The sequence below is a fragment of the Aptenodytes patagonicus genome, chromosome 7, assembly GCF_965638725.1.
Source record: "Aptenodytes patagonicus chromosome 7, bAptPat1.pri.cur, whole genome shotgun sequence".
In the NCBI taxonomy this organism is placed as follows: domain Eukaryota; kingdom Metazoa; phylum Chordata; class Aves; order Sphenisciformes; family Spheniscidae; genus Aptenodytes; species Aptenodytes patagonicus.
This window is the reverse complement of record NC_134955.1, coordinates 66,702,651-66,725,131: the sequence shown is the minus strand read 5'-3', so window position 1 is coordinate 66,725,131 and position 22,481 is coordinate 66,702,651. Positions and strand designations below refer to the sequence as shown.

Genomic DNA, 22,481 nt, shown 5'->3' with positions numbered 1-22,481 from the left:
AAAGGTTTTCATGTGACTCATTATGTTAGCACATTTTCTGTTTGTGGTTTTTTCACAGTGATTGTAATCACAGATTCATAATACACCTATTTTTAACATCAGTAGCTACTTAATCAGATACTTCTAAGCTTTCTAGTGAAGACTTTTTCTTAATACACTAATGTCAAATAGGGATTTTTAAAAACAATTTTTATGCCATTTTCTACAAGCCTTTATGTTATGGATATCTTTGACATAAATAAGCTTTAAAATTTACTCTAGGAAAAAAATATTAATTAATAATCAGGTTATGGTCTGATACCATACGCTATATCACGTAAATGCGTGCATGGACGTTAAAAGGCAATGTGAGTTAGGATAGTGTAAAAATGTTTACATCATCTTATAACCATGATACAAGCCATGAAATTATTGCTTCAGTCAGAGCACCAAAAAGATGTACTTCTTATGCAATCAAGATACAACTTCACTGAAGGTACAAGCACCTGAAGACTCCATGACACAGAGGTAAACATACAACTGGCAGGTCTAGCAATGCACCCTATGAATTCCTTTCCATGAGGAGCCTGACTGAGTGCTTCTTATGCCTCCATGCGCAGAGCATAGATCTCTGCCTTTATAATAGGTCTTCAACTGTCATTTTGCTTTCTGCAGACTGAACGTACATGGGTTTCTTTGAAAATTCAAAGGGAATGCTTCCCATCTTTTTTTTTTACCTAGTCTTAAAACTAAGTGGATTTCTTGCTTCCCTATGTTTCTGAGGTCTTGCCAATTACAAAAAGCTTATATAAGATGGTAGAATGGGTGTAAGGGCTTAAACTACACACACACAAAAAAAATCTGAATAATTCATAGGTCTCTAAGAAGATATTAAAGACCTAAAATGCCCCTGTGGAAAGGATCTTAGGGATGATTAAAATGACACATTTCTACAGATATAGTCCACTAAATCCCTACTTAAAGCCCTAAAAAGCTTCTTTTTCAAGCTTACCATAATGTAAAATCACTTGGACAAAGTCTTTTGGACATATTTTCAGTTTTAAATGGATTTTGGTCTAAAAGCATCAGCTCTAAGGGTGATGTTTCAACATTCACAAGGACTCCAGATAAGTGCAAGATAGTCCTGATGGTGATTTTCAGCCACTGTAATTGAGCTCAAATGAAAGTGAGTCCCAATTGTAAATGACCGCTGACTAATTTACTAAGCCATTAATCCTGTCTATGAAACTTTCACTCATGCTTGTTTTTAAGAACTAAATTAAGAGTTAAATTTCTTAAGTATTTCAGAGCTGAAGACAAATGACATGTGGAACCCTGATTCTTTTTCCCAAAATATGTATTTATTAGAGTTAATGTATTTTATCTCTGACTGTACAGTCACTGTAATTGTATTCAAAACTCGTAAAATTATTCACATAGATCTATTAGCAGTAGCTGTGAGGAGCAAAGGTTTCTACAAAATACTTTTTAATAGCATGTTTCCAGATATATTTAGCTTCCAAGAATCAAAATTTGCCACCATCTTAACCCCAAGAAATATAAAACTTTTAAAATTACATAATTAAATCACATGACCAGGGTTAGAGAAGCTTGCCAGTCATTATTCAGCAACAATTTGTGTTTTGTGGCAGTCTTTGTGTAAATGCTGAGATGAGATAGTACTCTGGATGAAAGCAAGGGAAAGAAACCATTTTTAAGTGTACCTTTCTTTAAACTCCTTTGGCTTCTCTAGACTTTTCTGATTTTTTCCATCAGTCATTTTGGAATTATTTTGATCTTCTGTAGTGTCTTCAAATGTCTTAAAAGATAAAGAAAAAATAACATAAAAATCAAAAAAACTTGAAAAATTATAGCTATGTGCTGCAAATGTTTTCTAAACCTGGTGAATCAGTGCACAGTAGTAGAGTTTTTGTAGCCAAGACAGTCTGAAGCAATAAGCAGAACAAGGTTAAAGACAGGCAATATTTTTTGTTGGACCAACTGTAACAACTGGAATAAACACAGAAGTTTCTGAGCACAGACCCTACATATCTATTCAGAACAAGGAGCTCCTTACATGGTCTCCTTCATAGTTATAAATAAATTCACCGCATCCCTTCTTACTGTATGTTTATACAGCACATACCATATTAGGAACTTTGGTCAGTAACTATGAGTGTCAAACAGTATCACAAAATATAGACAGAAAACACCACCTCTGCACAATAGGCTTTTATCAGCATAAGGCTGGCTGAAGTGGACACGGCTGACACAGCAGTAAACGGAGTCCTTGATCACCTGGTCCAGAGAGGTAAAAGTGTCCAGATGCAATACTATAAAAACTTACCAAACTCTTTACAAGATTGGCCTACTGGGCTATTAAGGCTTAGGAGAGACCTTTTACCTCCTAGCAGAGGAGTGGGTCAAAATGCTGTCCTGACCAAGTCCTTTTTTTGGAAGACTATCCCTTTGGAATCGGGGCTTCTTCTAGTCAGTGGAACTGTACTGATCTCCTTTCTAAAATCAGCCAGTTTCACCTCTGAGTATTATTTACCCACACATTTATTTGAAAACAAAAAAAAAAAAAATTTTTTTTTTTAAATTTACATGATTCTTATTGTAAAGCATATTTAGTTAAACACATTCATATTAACAAAACCTTAAAGACCAGTAGGACCTGTGAAGGCTGTATACTCAAGCCCTGGGGCTCACTAAGGAATGGCCATGCTATATTTTGAAGTGTATTCTCTGGCCCCCTTAAGCTAGCATGAAAGTCACCCTGACACAGTGCCTTGACAGAAATTATGGTGTAAGCTGAGGTCGATAGAAAGCAAGCTTTAAGAACCTTTACATTCATGGACTCCTCTTCTCTAAGAAAACGTATGTGATGCTATAGAAACATAATTACTAATTCTGGAATCATCCTGTTGGTCCGTGTGCTTGAAAATACACTACTTCTTTTACGTTTCAGAAAATATAATGGTGGTATATATGACTATATATATAAAATACACTTATATAAAATAAAATTAAAATACAGTTACCTTTTTTAAATAATTAATTTTCATTTCTAATTCCTCTGCTTCTTTTTGTAGTTCAATGGATTCTTGCGTAGCAACTGCAGCAAGCTTTAACATTTCCTGTGTTTTTTGCCTCGAAGAAGCACTTTCATGTTACGGAATATATACTGCAACATTACTTTTTTCAAGCAAGGGATACTACCAGATCCCTGACCCCTCTGTGCCATAAGCCAAACGCTAGAGGAACAGGAAGCTCTGACAAACCTACATTTCTTAGAGAAGTCTTCAAATCTAATTTAATTTAGGCTTCTCCTCCTCAATGAAGCATTTTGACTGATAAGTCATTAAGTGGAATTTTATTTTCTTTCCTCAAAATGCTCCCACAAATTTAAACTGAAGAGTATTATTTGACCTTCAATTTTCTCAGAGAAATGCCAGTGCTGCCCCTCTAAACATAAATATATAAATAATTACTACACTTTTTAATAGAAAGATGTGAAAAGTAAATATAAACTTTCTTCCCTGTAAACTGCATAAACACTACAAATCAAGGATACATATGTAAAGCCCAGTCATTTAGGGATTTAAAAGGAACGGGTGCTGCAGAAATAAAATTTAATTTCAGATCATTAATTCACAAATCTAATTTTCTTTACAAATAGAAGATAAATTAATAGATCAGGAGCACTTTACTTAGTATACATAACAGAAATAGTTTAACAGAGAGTAATGCCATTAAAAACAGCACTAAAAAATATATGAAAAATAAAGTTTTGAGAGCCTAGTTCTAAAGTAATTTTAGGACTTTTTTACCCCAAGAAGCCCAACGGCAAACCTCTCCCCATTACATTCATGAGTTGGAGGAAGGTATATTAGTACGTATACTCTAAATTCTTGTTCAAAGTCTTGGTTTGCTACAGATTTTTTCCTTAAAATGGTGTAACAAAATGAAGACTTTTCATTAGCTTAGGAGAAACTGTGGGAAATGAATTAGAGGATTTCTGTACAGCACTTTCAATGTGCAGTGCACTACCAATAGGCTCTACAGTAAAAGCATGGATAATAGTAGTACCCAGAATATCCAAGCAAGCATCTTCTTTCAATTTATATTTTTCAGACTGTTTCAAAACTCTGTTTTGGATTTCTTCAAGCTCTTTCTTTTTTTTGTAATACTCCTGTGCAAGAGCAGTTTCTGCATATTTTTCACGGTGTTGCTTCAAAATCTCTTTATACTGGGTTATGTAATCCTGATACATTTTCCTATAAAAATACATGTAATTTAATTTTTTTTTCACATGAAGCCATTGTTTATAAGGAAAAAAAACTATTAATTTATGGCATCAGCTCAATTAAATTTGCTGCTGTCCTGGAAAAAAGTTGGGTTATATTTAATATACCACTATTGGGCTCTATTTTTTACCTTCCAGCTATTTTCAAGGAAGACTGCTGTATGTAACAACAAATACACTCATGATGTAAAAAACAGTCAAACCTCGTTGTTCTGAAAGGAATATAGACCATACCATATTCAAAGGCAGCCTGGCAGATGACAAATGTTTTTTTCCCTGTGTAATTATCATGAAACTCACAGCAGGCCAAATTCTCTGTTCGTGTATATTAGCACAACTCCACCGGTTTCAGTGGAGCTGTATCAAACTTACAGTAAAAGAGAAGTTGGCCTAGCATCCCATATTTAGAGCAGCCTGATGCATCACTGGACTAAGAGCTGCCTCCACGGAGATGCTGAGTAATCTGTGTCTGACTCAGGGAAGCCTTAAACACACACATTAGTCACGCTAAAACAATAGGACTATTCATGCTTAAGGTTAAGCAAACACTTCAATGTTTAACTGGCAAAGAGCCAGAATGCTCAGCTTCTGTAGGACTTCTTGTAGGACTGCCCTCTAAATTACTGTTACACTAATATAATTTCACTGACATCATGCGAGTACATAGCTACAAATTATTAAAGTAGGTAGCATCAGTTAATGTTCACGGCATTTTAAAAGTCTAAATCAGCTTTTGAAAAAATTGTACTATGAAAACAAACAAATACCATAGCAAGTAATAGGATGTAACTCATCACATAAAGCTGAAAATTGATCAATATTATGTTTGGAAAGAAAAGTGCTGTTGCACAAAACAGCCATCCTCTTGTGTTAAATCAATGACAGCGACTACGTTGGAAAAGACTTTTTTTTTCAGGTTTTCTCATTCAGGCAAGGAATTTACAGGATAGATTACTAACGACAGATCAAATATTCAGCTATCTCATTGGGATAAGTCTTTTATTACACCAATAATGCTGCTAGGCATAACTTTTATTACAGGTAATTTCCAGTACAAAAGTAGTATCTTTTGGGAAAACTAACTATTTAACAATGCAATCAAGGAACAGGTTCTGGTTCTTAATGTCACACACAGGTAATCTGAGTATAGAAAGTACAGACCTGCAGGAAGTCTGTACTTCCCACATAGACAAGAGTTACCTATAGGTAATTACCTATAAAATTACCAGTTTTTAAAATGATGAATAATAACAACCAGTGCCCAGTAACTATATTTATCTCTGCATTTGAAAGCAACAGTTTAGTAACTGTTTAAAATGAAATTAAAAGATGTCATTTTTTTTTAATGTTGATATTCTATGCCCCTTATTCCTGGAAAAAAGATAAATTTAGGCATATACAAAATACATAATAAGAGTTTGATGGTGAGCGTTTATGTAGATGGCACGTTTATAGAGATATCACAGCTACAGACATCCAGCATGTATCATTAACGCAGACTAGTCATTTAACTGAGAAAGAAATATTACACAAAGTTGCTTGATATTAGAATATGCCGATATAAAATCACAGAAAGTGAAGGAAATGTCATCCTCTAGGAAAAGGTTATGTGAACAATAGAGAGAGGCAAATTTAAAAATATTAAGTTATTAGTACACCTGTAGATTAGCCAGAAATTCCTTTATGAAACAAATTATGGTGCATAATAGCAACTAAAGCCAGAGACCCAGCTGTTTACCTGCACCATGAATAAAGCCTACATTAAGGACAGCTCTCACTGCTTGCAAAGCATACAGTGTTCCTCTTTAAAGAACACGTTTTATCTCAAACTGCTATTAATCATTTAAATGCAGCGTAACTGAAAGGCAGACACTCCCGGCTGCCCACTGGCTAGCCCAGGTAATGGAAGAGAGAAAAATTTGTGTCCAAATTCAATAGTAGAAGCTTCTGCTCTTATAAAAGGAAAACAAAAGTCACGGGACAAAAAAAGTAAGATCTTCATTTTCAAATAAAACTACACTCCAGGCACTAGTTCCTGTTAAACTGACGGAAGTTCAGTACACCTGCTTAGGGACAAGAAGTTGTAGATCAGCACTGTGAAACCAAAGAATTGACACTTCCCAAACTTCATGTAGAAAATTACATTAATCTCTTTGTTTTTCTACATGGGTGGTCTCAGGAATCTAAGCTTCCTGATTTACTGAATATTTGTGTATACTCTACAAAACTTCCCAGGTATGAAAGATGGAAAATATTCAGTTCTATTTAATTTAATAGACGCTACAAACAATAACTGAGCAACAAAGAAATTTGCTGATATACAATTAAGAATGCATTACAAATAAATTTTAAAAATATAAATAAGTAAAATAATTTGTTGTAGCAGGTACATTTCAAGCTTCTGAAAATAATCCTGAAACTTTATATTCTTTTCCTAAAACGTATATTCCACAGATTAATATTTATGGCCATATATAGTATAGTATAGCAGTCTTGAGAAATTGTCACTATTTTTAATATTTTTCCTAAGTAATTCATATCCTCCAGTTCACACAGTTAAACATACGCTATTTAGAATTCAGCACTATTCACATTAAAGTCACTAGAGAAAGTTTTAATCTAATGACAATGGGAAAAGGACAGCACCCACAAAACCCCTGAATATTATGTAGATAGCTATTTATTCCTCTTTCCATCTTCGTATCACTCATTTTCAGGATGAGCTTCCAGTTCATATAAGCGTTCTTATACGTTCTTGAAACCAATAATAACAAAAAAATGTGGAACGTTTTTAAAACCTCCATAATAAGTGTCTAATTAAATGCGAACTGATCTGCCCATCTTTTTAAAACATCTTCCCATCTAAAGCAGTATATCCTCGGTGCTCCCAAATGCCAGGCTAAAAAGCACGTTCAGCACATAAAGTTCTAAATGTACTTCTTTTTCTTCCTAATTTAAATATTTAGAATTTGCTGAATGAACATCTTGCTGATTTGAATATATCGTCAAATGCTTCAGTACAGAGGGACTATGTTTGAGAGACCGCTTTTGTGAAATACATGAATTAAATTTGTTTTATGATTTATAGTCATGATGTCTTATAATTAAGCTCAGGAAAACAGATCAAACACTTTCATGTTGGAATTGAAACTAGTTATCTAAAGAAGCAATTTAAAAGTAATGCTTCTTTGGCTTGTCAGCTCAAATTAGTGAAAGCCAAAATGGCTTAATCATATACACATAGAAAGCCAATTTAGCCTTATTTTTCACCAAATATAGAGCTCTGAACAGGAAGAGGACAGATAAGCTACTAACCGAGTTAATTAAAGGCTGTCAGGCATGCTATTTCTGCTGTCTTGGACAACTGGCAAAAAGAAGACTTACAAAAGAATCAAAGCCAACATTTTAAATTACCTGAAGTTACACCTCTACATTGGTATTTAGATATCTAGATGGGTCTGCCATGATTTTTTCACCACAGGGCTAACCAACCTCTTCCCCATCACAAGCAGATCAGTAAAGGTGAGCAACCTCTCTCAAATGAAGATCAATTTAACCTGAGTGTTAAACAGAACTTCAGAGGGTTAACTTGGCACATCGCATTTTGAACATTTCAGTGAAAACCTTCAGGGACTGTTCTTTATTCCACTGAATGTAGGCAGCTACATTGCACAACTAATCATTTCTTTAAAATGCAGAATTTAATTAATGAAGATGAAACGACTGAAATGCCACTTACTGAACAGAACTGAATTTGCAATTAATACTGACTAGAATCTTACCCACAACTGGTCTTAAAATGGTTTTAGACCAGGCTTTCCTGAGCCACTCACCCTATTTTTCAGGATCTAATACTGAATTTGCATGCTTGGTGGTTATTTTGAAGAATATACAGCAGTATACAAAAACATGATTTGTATATTCTAATAATCATATGCAATTCATATTCACAAATAAAGAAAAGCATAAAATTATCTGAATGCTTCTAATTGTTATCTTACGTAGTCCATATATGAATTTAAAGGCTTAGGTTCAATTAAATGGTGCTTCTGAAAAAAACATAAAACCTGTGTATTTTCAAAAGTCTTCCCAAACCTGAATATCTGAAACTACTGAAATCACACTATACATGAAGATAGCTCATAATAATGGCAAAAAAAAATTCATAGATAAAACTTATGTATCCTCTTGTAAATATGCTCTGATATTTCATATTTCTGCCAAAGCTGAAACATTCATTTTCATTCTTTATTTCTTGGGTTTTCCTGAAATTGTAGGCAATTGAACAATGTTCTGAAAAATTACAGTAAGTATTTGGGAAGCAATTGAATTTGAAGAAGCTGTATTTTATCCTATTCCATTGGTAACTGCAGAATAACGTATGACCTCATAATAATGTAAACCGAAAATTCTTTTAATTACTCAGTCACTTATATTATCCTGAAAAGTTTACAACAACTCTTTGACGCAGACTGCACTACCTTTGCTGATCAGTTTAGACAGGTTAATAAGTACTACTGCTAGAAACCTCATCTCACATGATCATAGATACCTCTCATTTTCGGTAGCTTCTTGTAAAGCTTCAAGCTCATTTTTCAAATATTCTTCATGCTTGCTAAGAATTACATAGGTGGGCTTCCAGCTGTGGAGAAAGTAAAAAAAAAGAAAGCATAAGTGGTCTTTCCTAATAGAAAGCCATTCAGAAACGAAGACATCAAGTTACTTTAGCTAGCTCACTCAAACCAATAATTTACTTAATGTTTTGAAAGTCAAACATAAATGGGTTTAGTACAGAAAGCTTTTACATGCATACATTTATTGTCTTAAGATTTTAAAGCTGCAAATTCAAGAAAATATATATATATCTAGGATTAACAAAGATTATAAAGCACTTTTTAAGGAATAAATAGAGTGAGCTTCACAAATTTTTGGAGCCTAACGCTAAGCAATTAGGCATCTAAATCCACATATTAGGCACTCAGAACAGCCCCATCAGCGAATCCTTTAGATATGTACGATCTTCTTGTTGGAGATGCACACGGCTTCGTTCTCATCAATATCACCAGCACCTATCTCAGACCTAAATGCAAGCAGCAGTCAGAAACTCAGTATTTCCTCCATTTGCTAAGCAAGTCCTGCTCAGGTAACAGCCAGAAAGAGATGCTGTCTTTCAGTACAATAGCCCAGACACTGGGAGCACTGACCTGGCCATTTGGAGTCACAGGTCCACATACCACCTCTTACTGACTAGATTTGAACTCAAATTCAGTCTCCACAGGAAAACACGCCAGCTAATAGTTAATAATAAACTAACGGCAGATGAGAACTGAACTTCAGTTGCTGTCAAATAACATTCTTTTCCACCTCTAAGTCATCATCCACATATATTTTCATATTCCATGCAGTTGGTATCTGGCTATACAGTGTGTCTACATTGTTAAATGCACCTATTCCAGAAACCTGTCTCCAGACAAAAGGTGCTGAGTGGCTCGTACCCAGCTCATAACTAGATTCCTCTGGAGCAAACTGATGGGTCTGCATTCTGTAATGCTTAGCCTGGATCTCATGTGGCTCCCCTACGGCCCTGAAACACAGTTAATCCAATTTTTGTTGTTCTTCTCATTTCAGGAGCCTCCTATAACATAAAAGCTATGATGCGGCCCACCAAAGTGATTTTCTTACAGCAGGATGCTGTAGGTCGTACTGAAAGCACAGCAACTTCAGGAAATACATGAAGGGCTTACGACTAGTAAACTAATAGTACTTTCTCAACATCCAGGTATTAGAGATGCCTCTTCCTTGGATGTGGGAACTCTAGAAAAACAGGCAGATAAACTCTCTGATTCGAGTGAAATTCAGATGTGATCTTTAGGAGAGGCATATAATGGGTCTTTAAAAAGAAAACATCCTGCCTGAAAAAAGATGGTGTAAGGAGCATGAGCCTGGATGTCTCCTACCCTCCCAGCTGAGCAGCTACCAGAAAAGACATCTTCAGAGAAAGTTGTAACTGAGCAAATGGCCAGGATCTTGCTCAGTTAGAGATGGTGAGAAACAAATTCAGAAACCTCTGGTGCATGGACCCTCCAAACAGCGAGTAATACCTTAATAAGACTTAACACATACCAAAGTGTTGTGAGGTGAGGGAAAGAGCAGAAAAATTACTTAAGTCTGCTGAGCTAAATAGGTATATGTGCTACTGACAAACACTGCTCTCATTCAGAGAGAATAATCTCTGTAATGACAGGTTATCAACAGGCAACTTCTGAGATACTGGGAGCTGAGATTCAGATGGTGGCTGAATCATCGGAACAGGCTGGGCTAGAGTAGGACAGAGATCCTATTTCTGATGAAAAAAAGTCACATTCTCCCTCCAAGGGAACCTTCTACAGAAAAAATTAGTACACCCTCTAGATCACTTTAAGTCAGGGCTTAAAGTGATCTATAAATTCAGCTTTTGTCCAGAATACAAGCCACCCTAAGGCAACACAAACACCTACAATGAAGTTTGTCTGAGTGGAACTATCTATCCTAGGAGATGTACACACAAAACTCAACTTCAGGAACACATACGTAGACTCTATCAAAGCTAAACATTGAAGAAATAGAAGAAGGAAAAATCCATAAGGACTGAAGAGACTGAGCGAATCTGGAACAGCAGAGATGCAGTTACATTTAAAGAGTTACATCAACAAGGAGGAGGGGAGAAATGGCAATACAGAACAAGGCTGCAATTGAACAAATCATTCTTTACTGGACAGGTGAGAGCAACTGAGGACGTATGGTTCACTTTGCATATTCACGAGTAGGGTAAGTAAAAGGCATTTTTTGGATGTGAGTATGCCCTATGGTTCAAAACTGGTGCAATCACACAAAGCATGAATGTGCATTTGGACAATCGCTCCAAAGGTGGAATAAAATAGAGGCTTCAGTAACAGCTAACTTAATGCAATTTCCATCAAGGAAATAAATAAAGAACAAAGACCTGACAATTAATTTGCTGAACTGAAGTCCAATAACCTTGAACAAAAAATAATGTGCTCCAGGTGGTGAGACAACACAACATATAGTCAACATTTGTAACAGCAGTAAAGTCTGTCAACAAACAAGCTGAATGAGAAATTGCAGCATCCATTCAGGAAATTTAGCACTATTGGCACAAACTGTTTGACACCACTGGTGATTAAAAATATAATTACAAAGTGCTACTTCACCATATCTACTGCAAATTCAGCAGAAAGCTGGATTTTTAAAGGATCAGATTTTTAAAAAGATAGAAACCAACAGTACTTATATAAAAGTGTACTGGCACACAAGCACTGTGATCTTCTTCTAAAACTCCATGCCTTTCATTGGAGAGGAAAAAAATAAAGCAATGAAAACGTCACAGAGCTTTTATTAATCAAAGTACAAACCATGTTGTGCATTACATTTTGTGTTCACATCTATACTGCAGACATGCAAAAAACACATAGTACAAGAAAGCTGTTTGTAACAGAACAAGGTATACAGGATTCAAGCAGCTCATCTGCTAGTTTGTTAAACGCATCACTGTTTCACAGAGGTTCTTGGTAGCTATCACATTTATTTGTCCTTCCTTTCATCAGCTAGGGTACAAAAAAATCTTTATCCACACTCATCAGAAAGCAAAAATATCCTGTAGTTTAGCTAGTGGGACAAGACAACAGTTTATTTTCCAAATTAGCAACATTCTGAGTTCATCTAGCTTTTTTTTTTATTTCCGTGAAATCTCACCATCCTTGAACCCAAATTTAGAAAATAGAAGAGAAACAACAAAATTGGAATAGGTTCCATCAGCAGTATTTCACCACTTCTTATTGTTCTGGTATCAACATTTCTAGTTTGAATCATTCAGGAAACTAAATATTGGAAAAATGTCATCACTTGTCTAAAAAGATGTATTTCATTTTGGTCATTTTGTGCCTTCAGTTCTTTGTTATATAGGCCAATATGGATTTCTTTAGAAAACACAGTAGTATCCCGATACACCTGTCTCATATATCCTATTTTCTGTCAACTTGTTGAATATAAGAATCCCATATTTTGTTCAAAGTCTTCAAACATACTTCAATATACAAGGTCTAGTAATCCAGACAAAAAGTTGCTTCTTTGAGAGCTCTGTTGAGCATTACTGGCCATTAGTCAGCTATGAGGGTGATTGTGACTCCAAAACAGTATTTGAATTTACAAAATCAACATTAAAGTCATGTCCAGTAGATATGGAGTGTCAACTGGAATAAATTTTAGAAGTTTAAGACCATTCTACTACATAAGTGCTCTGACTGTCTGATCTTATAGCTAGGGCTTGTTTATCGCAGTTTTCAGTATGTCGTTAAATGACATTTTCAATAATTTAAGACACAAAGTCTCTACTCTTCTGCAAGCATTGTCCTTCTATGAATACATGTATTCATTAATGAGTCACTTTTCATTTTCAGTCTCTTTACACTAATGCCATTAATTATTCTTTGTAGGACCTGAGCCAAAACCCATTGAATTCAATAATTAAAATTTAGATCAGATCCCTAGTTCTACCCTTAATTTTTTATTTCTTTATTTGCATCACTTAACACTTTGTGATTTGCAAACAGATTTGCAACTTCAAAAGATGTCAAAGGAAGTAATCTGAATGGTTTCAGATTACAAAAGTGTTCATTTTATACTGCATTGGAGGCAAGAATATAATGTAAAGGAAAACGAGAATCTTCTTGTCAAGGTCAAATCTTTTCCTAACTCTTTTTATGATAAAGCTACAAATCAGTATGGTATGGCAATTGATTCAAACAGCTAGCCACTATACCCACTTCATTCACTAGTGATTCCATTCTTTCTTCCGTTTTCAGATAGTTCAAAATAAACCTAGAAAAGACCCTGATGCTATCTTTACTTCCCTTTTTATTCTTAGAAACACCCACATTCTCCATTCACATCCTAAAAAAAAAAAAATTTCAAATATGTTATAGACATTTTTATTCAAGTACTTATCTTTAGGTATAGAATTGCAAGAAAACAGAATGGATAGAATTTGCTAACAAATCATCACTTCAACTGCCAAGGAACTAGACAGATTGTGGAGAGATGAACACTGTGATGAAGAGACAGGATTATATCATCTGGGCCAAACTCTCTGTATTGTCAAATACAGATTTGCCTTTTTAGCTGTCCTTGCAAACACCTGAGACTTTCATTTTTAAAAATTAGACATTCCATGTCAGTAAGAAAAAAAAGCCAAATTCTTGCTTGAGACACTTCTAATTACTAAGACTCAAAAGTGATCTGCATTTAAAACTTGCACTAATAATCTCATAGAAAAATTTATATGAAGAAAACTGAACCGCACCTCATTGCATTCATCAAAACAGTGTGCCTAGAACAATTTTGCAGTCTGCAGTAAAAATTATACCAAAATCTGCTAGTAGCAGTACACACAAATCTGTATGTAGAGGCGGTTATGAGACATCTTAGGAGACAATATGTATAGAACAAAAAGTAATGTGAAACATCTTGTGAAGAAAGAATAGAAAGATGCTTCAATTTCAGGAAGCCCAACTCAGGATTAAACAAAGAACATCATAATGGAGCCTTATTGTCACTGATAGTTACTAACTTTTTTTTAGTTTAAAAAAACCCAACTTTTTTGAACAGTATTCTTAATAATGTTCAAATTTGACAGAACTCAGATGCACCCAAATATGGAAAAAATATGTTTCTATTACCTTACTACTTGAACACTTCGGCATGCTGCAAAGACAGTACCCGTGATCTCTGAAAACTGTTGATTCTAATAAAAAACTAAAACAAACTTAAATGCAGTCTGTTTTTCAATAATTTACTTTTTCAAGGGATGGATAATACTGCAATTTTTGTACCTGATGATTTGCAGCTTGAAAAAAATAGGAGAATACTGAAGTTTTCTTTAACATCACTCCTGTCTGAAAACACACATACATATTTTTACACTACTTCCTCACTGACTTTCTTAACGCCACCTATAACTCAAAGTTCAGGCTATATTATACTTACACATTACAGCTCTCCTTACTACTCGCATTTTGCTTGCGCAGATCAGCAATTGCATCATTGCTGTTACTTATGTTTTCCTGCAACCTAGCGATTTCATTCTTTTTTTCTGTTATTTTTACAGTATACACTGAAATTAAAAATAAATATAAAAAAGTAAGCATATGTATTTTCAACATATCCATGAAATAAAAAGTTTACATTCAGAATGATTCAAAATTTATTCCAAAATACTTAATCCTGGTAGTGCCAGATGAGTGGGCAGCCTGCAATTAAGCAAAGCAACAACAAAGTGAGTCAAAAACTTAAGGAGTTTCAGCTGTGTGGTGAGTACCTTAATTATCACCTAATATTGTGAGATTGACTTTGGAAGAAAAAAATGAGTTGTGCTGTTTGTGCACCCCAGCCTATATAAAACTGAAGTAACTATTAGTGGTAGAAATCAAAGCACTCTTAACAGTTAGAGCTGACCCTTCTTTTTTTTTTGCCGCCCACAGCATCTGCAGATACTAGAAGTAGTATACAAGGAAACCAGAGTGTAAGCCACTTTGCCCTCGGTAATGCTTGCAACTGGGGAAACTGACTGGAGTACAAAAGTTGCTTGAGATAAAAGGTCTCTTTCAAACATTTGTTTTCTTTTACAGAAGTCCAGAAACACAAATGTTTTGAATGGGAAAGCTGACTACAAGAAGGGGAAAATAAAAACATCACTAAGGGCATATAAACAAAATATTACTAGAAACAGAGAAAATAAAAAGGGGATTTACTCAAGGTGGGAATGTGTAATGTATGACAAATTAATATAGGAGACAGGTTGATTATGAAAAACAAGCATTATAACAACAAATCCTCAAGCACTACGGTATTTGCGGAGATTCTTAAGGCAGACTCTTAATTCTGCCTTTTCTAACAGCAGACAGCTGACAACACTTTCTGAATGAGTGGTTAGTAGAGAATCCATATCATTGAGCATGATCAGTGTTCTCTTGCACAAGTAAAAGCTGTGACAGCTATTGTGCACGCTTACATTACAATGCAATGAACACAACTAGGTGCACATTTTTTTTCTGTGCTGTTTATTTCTTATTTCTTCATACAAAGTTTCAGATTTATTAGTGCCAAATCATCCTTTGCCGTCACTGCTGCCCTGATGCGCTATATGCCAAAGTTGGTGGCCCTAAACAGAAGTCAATTACAGACATCCTGCCCTCCTCATCTACTTAACCGGGAAGGGCATCTTACTTATGCGAGATGTGTCTTGAGTTGTTTGAATTACTGCTCTAGAACTTCAGGTCATCCTGAAGTTTGGGTCTGGTTTTGCAGTACTTGCTATATATTCACTTTGAACGCCTGCTCATTTATACCAGAAAAAAAACACTTCTCAGAGAGAAACATCAGTCAGTGAAAAGCGAAAGATTCTCAATGTATTTTAGTATCTTGAGTTATCCTGAATATCTTCAGTATCTTAATATTTTCAATATCTTCAGTCAGCAACTTGCCTTCACTTAGCATGAAGCATAACTATTGGACAACTGACAAATGTGTCATTTCTGTAAAAAAAACAGGTGTATTTGGAAGTGTCCTGCAGATGACATTTTGAGATTTACCAAGACATAACATAACTGTATTAACAAAATACCTATTACATAAGCAAAGCCATACACTTAACATTTCATTTAGTATTTTCCATAGATGAGCACTTCTGTGACAAGTGTGAGTTGCCCTACTCACCCTTTGCTTTCGCAAGGACCTTGTGGATGAGATCCATCTCACCCAACTTTACAATGCAAGCATCTACTTCAGAACTAGACACCCATGGCTCCAGCCACACTCAGCAGAGGCAATGGACATTTTTTAAAGCTTACTTTATCTAACCTACTTTAAACTCTTTCTTCAGGATGAGACAAATCACACCATAAAAGTGCCTACTTCCCTCCACTGCTTATAAAGGGACTCTAGCCAAAAAGCCTGATGAATCTCACACTAAAAGTCCGAGGCTGAATGCTACAACTGTTCCTCTGCCAAGTAATACTCACACAGAGACAAAATTAAATTAGTTGCACTATTGCTGGGTAAGTTTTTGAAGGTTTTAACCCAAATTTTTAAAAGTCTGAGTGTTGGTTGTGAGTTCACACATATTTAGATATCTCTGAACTGAACACGCAAATAGCTATGCCATGTTACTACACAGCCTTTGGATTTTCCCTAAAAGCATGCTCATTTACGGTAAGCTTGCATAAACGTTAAGAAAAGGTTCAATTATGTGACTGAAGAGTTAAAACAGACAACATTCTAGGTGTACCAGATTTAGTGTTACAGATGTTTTAATGTTTAAGATGCTTCAATTTAATATTGATAATCTTCTTAATGAATAAGTACTTGCTTTGACGTATCAGTCAAGATTATCGGAAATGTTGCCATCAAGGGGAACACCAGTCAGACCAGAACTCTCTCTTGTTCTTTTTTCTGAAGATTATGAGCTTCAGTTTCTACCTATGAAGTACCAGTGATGAGCACAGATGTCATTAGATTGTCTAAAGAATGGTTTCTCTACCACCACCATTCTCATGAGTGAATGATACCACATAGTAGCATGGTAAAAAAAAAAAATCAGTCCAGACCTAAGTCCGTAATATTATGCTGTCTGTTAGTCCCGGGAAAAAATAATTTGATGTGGAGCAAGACTTTCTCATTGGGTTTACTGTTTTGAATTTCAAATAAAATCATCAGCTGCTTGATTGCAGAAAAGAAGAACCAGGCTTGAGTAGGTAGTAGCAACTGAGAGAACTTTCATTATTATAAGAAAACAGAAAGAGAGAAGAAGCAGTGAGGCAGAGGTCCAAATCTGGAAAGAACAAAAAACATGAAGAAAGAAAGGGAGGCAAGTGGCAGATGTATTGAGCAAGCACAGCTGAATCAAAGAACTGCCAGTGACTGTGAGGAGCTACAGAGTAAGAGCAGGAAATGGCGCAGCATGAAACTGGCTGTCCATGAGACAGCTGAACAGCATTAGCTGAAAGTCGCAAGCAAAAGCAAAGTCTGCTAGGGAGAATGAGCAAGTATTGATGGCAAAAGATGAGGTAGGGTGAGAGCAGGACACGGGACAGCTTTCATTATTCGGCTTGCTTCCGCCCCTGAAACACAGACCATGTACCAGGACTAATGAAACAAAAGCAGTGTGTTCAATGTCTAATAAAATGATAATTTATCACTACTCACAATTTATCTGTTGATTCACATGTTCCTTAGCATAAGAAGTTTGTTCTAGCTGGAAAACTAAGAAGAAAATAAACAACTTTTCATATAAGATATACATATATATACACATATACATATATGAGTTGAGCTGTCAAACAAATGGATGCTGTGCAGCATTAATTGCACAAACACTGATTAACAAAGATTTTAACAAAATATCTAAATAGCAATTTTACTAGTAAATAGCTGTTAATACCGCTCTCCATAACCTCACAGCTAACAAAACATTATGTAGGCAAACATCAAAACCTTAATATTATAAATTTCTTTGAAGTTAATATAACAGTTTAAAGCAGAAAACATCACTATATGTACTGCATTAGTAATTATTAATTAAAAAATATATTATATAATGACCTACCAAACTCGAGCAGAAGTTTGTCTAAGTTGTTCAAAAGCCTGTCACTCATTGTGTAAACTACAAAAGAAAAATGCAATTCAAGGATTTACACAGTCAAAAGCTTTATTGATACAATAAACAAGTCAAAATTGCAAGACAATACTATGCATTTTAAGATAAAAGGGAGAAAAAAAGCTTTAACTGCATTTGAATTAATATCTAAACCACTTTAATGGAATCAAATTTCTCACTGATAGTGGTAATGGACACATTGAAAGTCTAAATCACAGTTAGGAAAAAAGGAGGTGTATCATTTAGGTAAAGCTTTGTTCCTGGAGCAGTTCTATCTTTGAGAGGCTTAATGTTCTCAGAGGGCATGAAGAATGCAAGAAAAGATGCTTGTGTACAAAATGTGTAGCCTCTACTCCAGCTGGTTTACTAAGCCTGTCGACTGCAATGCTGGTAATGGAAAAGCTACTTATCCATCCTGTACGCTCCTCCCGTAGTAATTGCAAAGTACATTTAAATCAGAAAGTATATGCGTGTGATTAAAGACAGAACTCACATGCAATGGGAAGCAGATTATTACAAATCCATTCTCCTGTTTGCATAGTGGTGTTATGTGCAGAAATTCAGTTATGGGTTTTTAAACAGTTTGGGAGTCATGTAGTCTAAAAATGATGCAATCACCATTTTATCAGAATGTACTGAATACAGCTAGTTAGCTCTGACATACTTAACATTAAGCAAAGTTATCTGGTACTTAACTGTCCCACAATGGCTTCCCCATACCCTTAGTACTGTGTAAAAAGTAAAGCCACAACAAATTGGTGATGAGATCCTAATCCGGGATAAAGTGGAATAGAAAACAACTGCAGAATTTAACTAAAGTGGCATTAAGGCTATATACTGTAGCACTGAGACAGTGGAAACGGGAAGGGGTGTGGGGAGCATTTAAAATGCTGGATGTTCGACAGAAATGAATTTGCCTAATAGTTAAGTGAGAATCAGAACACCTAATCCAAGTGACTGGATTAGTATAGGCTGTGACAAAAACTCTGACAAAGAGATAATAGTTTTACCAAATCTATTTAAAAGCTTGGAAACCTAGTTCCTAGTGCCTGGAAACACTTAAGATAGCAAACAAAACATCTTCTGAAAATACTAAGAAAAATACTAAGAAACACTACCTCAAGCCACAGGTCAATACAGAATATTTTTGCCTTTACACGACATGAAAGAAAATCCTAAGCAATTCCTTTGGATGCAAAAATTAGTTTGGAGCATATATTAAAAATCTGTTCTCTAGAAACAGTTTAACCATGTTTGTTAGTTGTTTCCCTGACAGTTCCCATAAAAACTGCAAGACATTGGGGCGTTCAGACAAGGTACACAGATGAATGCAAAATAAAAAACACAAACATTACTTTAAACAGCAAAGAATTTCTATTCATTGGTTTATAAATCACAACACAAAGTTCACCAATAGAGCAGACTGTACAGCCACGTATTATTAAGATACATACTATTCTATCATCTAGTCACTAAGACAGTTACGATTAATTTTATCTTTTGAATGTTTTTGTAGAAGAGAGAAACAGAACTAAAGTGACTGCTTAATTTTTTTTTCTGTAATTTTACAATACAATTTATGTAAAGGGTAAAATTGCAGAAAATGACAGTGCTTCTGAAAGCATGCATATGTATAATACCTGCTATTCTGGATACTGTTAAAATGAAGTAACATAACTGTAAATGACAAATGCTATTCTGTGTTGTGAATTAAGAGAATACATGTGTCACTAGTAGAAAGGGCTGAGAGAGTCAATTGCACTGGTAATCTATAGGATGCTTGTAGTTTTTAAGAACAGTAATTAACACCAGCCTGAAACAAAAGACATCTAAATATTGGACAGTTGATGACTTCCAGGATGTGACTGTAGTAAAGACTGATTCTTGTTCCTACTGGAGAAAAGTAGCATTGCACCATTAGCCAACTCTGGATGACAAATTCAGAGGATGTTCTCAGATGGGGCTGTTATTTTTGTTAAAGAGAAATATGTAATGCACAGCAATGGGTAAAACAGCTTCAAACTGCCTATATTGTTTCTAATGGTGCTATTCAGAACGCTGCCAGAAGAAAAATATTACTATGCATCTTGCATTTTTGTACCACATTGATGTAATTATATGCAATTCAATTGTGGCAATAAAGTTTTGCGTATTACAAGATTGTATTGCGTGCAGACATCACAAACAAACTGCCTGATGGAGTCTCTAGCCGTTATCATAACACTAACATTAATGCCACTTCTCATAGCAGAGTTACAGCAATAGCTTCATATCCCATCTACCAACGGCCATTTCTAGGTTATTCATTAAAAGGTGAAAAATACCCATAATCTATGAGGTAAATTTCTTCCTTAAAATCAAATGCTCAATTCTACCCATTGTCAGCTGTGCAAGAGTATTAATTTCTGTTGGCTTTAAGTATTTTTCATTCCAGCAGGGCTCTTTTGAGAGCAAGCTGTATTTCTCCTGTGCTATTCATTACTGTTTAAGGCTCTATTAAGTGACTGGTTATTTGATTCTTCTTGAAATTTAAGAGAGTCCACATTTCTAGACTAACTTTTTATCTCTGTTAAAAAAACCTGTGCCTCTCATCGTGCTGTTTATCTTCCTCTGCCCCTCTTCTGCAACACTGTTTTAGGAACCCTGTGAGGAGACTTGAACCCTGCATTCAAGGTGACGACGTGCCATCTTTTTCAAAACCCGCTGCTGTTTTCAGTGTTTCTAACAACATCGAAGCCCTTTCCTGACTGGTGACAATTCTAGTTATTACATCTGAGTTAACATAATTGTAGGGCTCTTCAATTATGAAGTCCCTGTTTCTAATACTTATGTTTTAAAGAGCATTGCCACCATGCATTATGTACTGTGCCTTCAATACTCATTACCGACGTGTCTGTCATGTCCCCACAGTCAAACATTGTCACATTTTACTTAGTCGGGCACATACCAAACAAAAGGATATCGCTGCAGATTATTCCCTAAACTCCTGGAATTTAAAAATTAAACCGATTTTTGTCAAAGTGGTAGGGGAAAAAAACCATCCTGTGGGATACCACAGGGGCTGCGGATAAGTGCCACAAAATGGCGGCGCAAGAGAAGGGGAGCGGGTCCGCCCCTGCGGAGAGGGGTGACGGGGCCGGGGCGGCCAGGTGACCTCTCTTCATTTTGGGCGGCCACCAACGCTCGGAAAGTGACCAGGACGTGCTGGCTCTGCACCGTCTGAAGGTGCAGCTATTACAGCCGTCCAGGGCCTCACCCAGGGCCGCCAGGCAGAGGGGGCCGCAGCAGGGCCACCGCCCCGCTCCGTCAGCTTCGTCCCCGCCGTCCCGGAGGGTAACATGGGCGGCCCAGTGCCGCCGCCAACCTACCCCGGGAGGAGCCCCGCACCCCGAAGAAGAGCCCACTCCAGCCCCCACGGGGACCGACACCGCCTCGTCGCTCTCCCTCACAGCTGGCCGCTGCCCGCGCCCCCCGCCGCCGTGAGGCGGGAAAATGGCCGGGCAGCCCCCCGCGTCCCTGGGCGGAGGGAGGGGAGAGGCGTCGGGCTGGAGCAACGGCCTCCTGCGTGGCGGAACGGGCAGCTCAGCCCCGTCAAATGGTGCGGAGAGGGCGGCAGGTGTCACCTCCTCGCCGCCCTCCTTGCCGGGGGCGGGTGGGGGCGAGGGTGGCAGCTGCCGGCGGTCGGGCTTTCCGCTGGGAAACCTGGAGCAGCTTCACCTGCCGGGAGAAGGGGCCGAGGCCATTTTGCGAGCAGGTCAACAAGCAGCGCTTGGCGGGGCCCGCCGCCCATCGCCAGGGGCTGCAGCCCTCCGCTTCCTCGGGGGCGCATCAGCGGGCTGCGTGTTCCCCCAAAAAACACCCGTTTGCCTTAACAGTGAGAGTTACGAAGGAAAGATCAACATTTCCGAGGGCTTCGGGGCGGCGGGCCGAACCAGCGGCGCTGGCCGTGGGTGAAAAGTGATGAGGATGCTCCATCTACCGGGGAGAGCGCGCAGGCGGGCGGGAGCCGGGCGGCCGCCGGGGAGAGAAGGCAGCGCCGCCGAAACGGGGCATCTCCTGGAAACGTGCTGGGGGCTTAAACACACACACACACGCACACCGGGATGTAACGCAAAAAAGAAGAGGCTGCAGCGTGTAACTTGCTTTGTTCACCCTCCGGGTCCCACGCGTGTTGCTGACCCAGCTGGGGAGGGGAGGGAGGGGCGGGTGTAGCGATCGCATAAAGCCTTCTTCCCTCCATACCTCACGTCCGAAGGAGCGGCCCAGCCCCCTGACAGTTTAAAAACGCATTAAAGTATCACACTTCACATCCTGGAACAGTGCTTTACATTGAAGGTGCTGGGGGATGCCACCAGCCCCGGCAGCTCTGACGCGCACGGCAGCTTCGCCGCTCGCCTCAGCACAAGCTGCGCTAACAAAATTGTGTGCGTTTATTTATTTATTGATGTGCAGCGTTACAAGGCAAAAATGCATAGCCCGGGCACG

General features: G+C 37.3%; 1 protein-coding gene across 1 annotated transcript in view; it reads right to left on the bottom strand.

The window, feature by feature from the left end:
- The window catches only part of C7H14orf39 (chromosome 7 C14orf39 homolog), a 30,889-nt gene extending 12,895 nt beyond the window's left edge, over window positions 1-17,994 (bottom strand). Inside the window, exons 1-8 of the mRNA XM_076343447.1 lie at window positions 17,946-17,994; window positions 17,546-17,602; window positions 14,330-14,456; window positions 8,841-8,930; window positions 4,072-4,259; window positions 3,557-3,599; window positions 3,024-3,144; window positions 1,704-1,798 (exon numbers count right to left, since the gene is read on the bottom strand). Of these exons, the coding sequence (XP_076199562.1) occupies window positions 1,704-1,798; window positions 3,024-3,144; window positions 3,557-3,599; window positions 4,072-4,259; window positions 8,841-8,930; window positions 14,330-14,456; window positions 17,546-17,602; window positions 17,946-17,994 (770 nt within the window). The remainder of the gene's footprint in view (window positions 1-1,703; window positions 1,799-3,023; window positions 3,145-3,556; window positions 3,600-4,071; window positions 4,260-8,840; window positions 8,931-14,329; window positions 14,457-17,545; window positions 17,603-17,945) is intronic.
- Window positions 17,995-22,481: the final 4,487 nt, after the last annotated feature.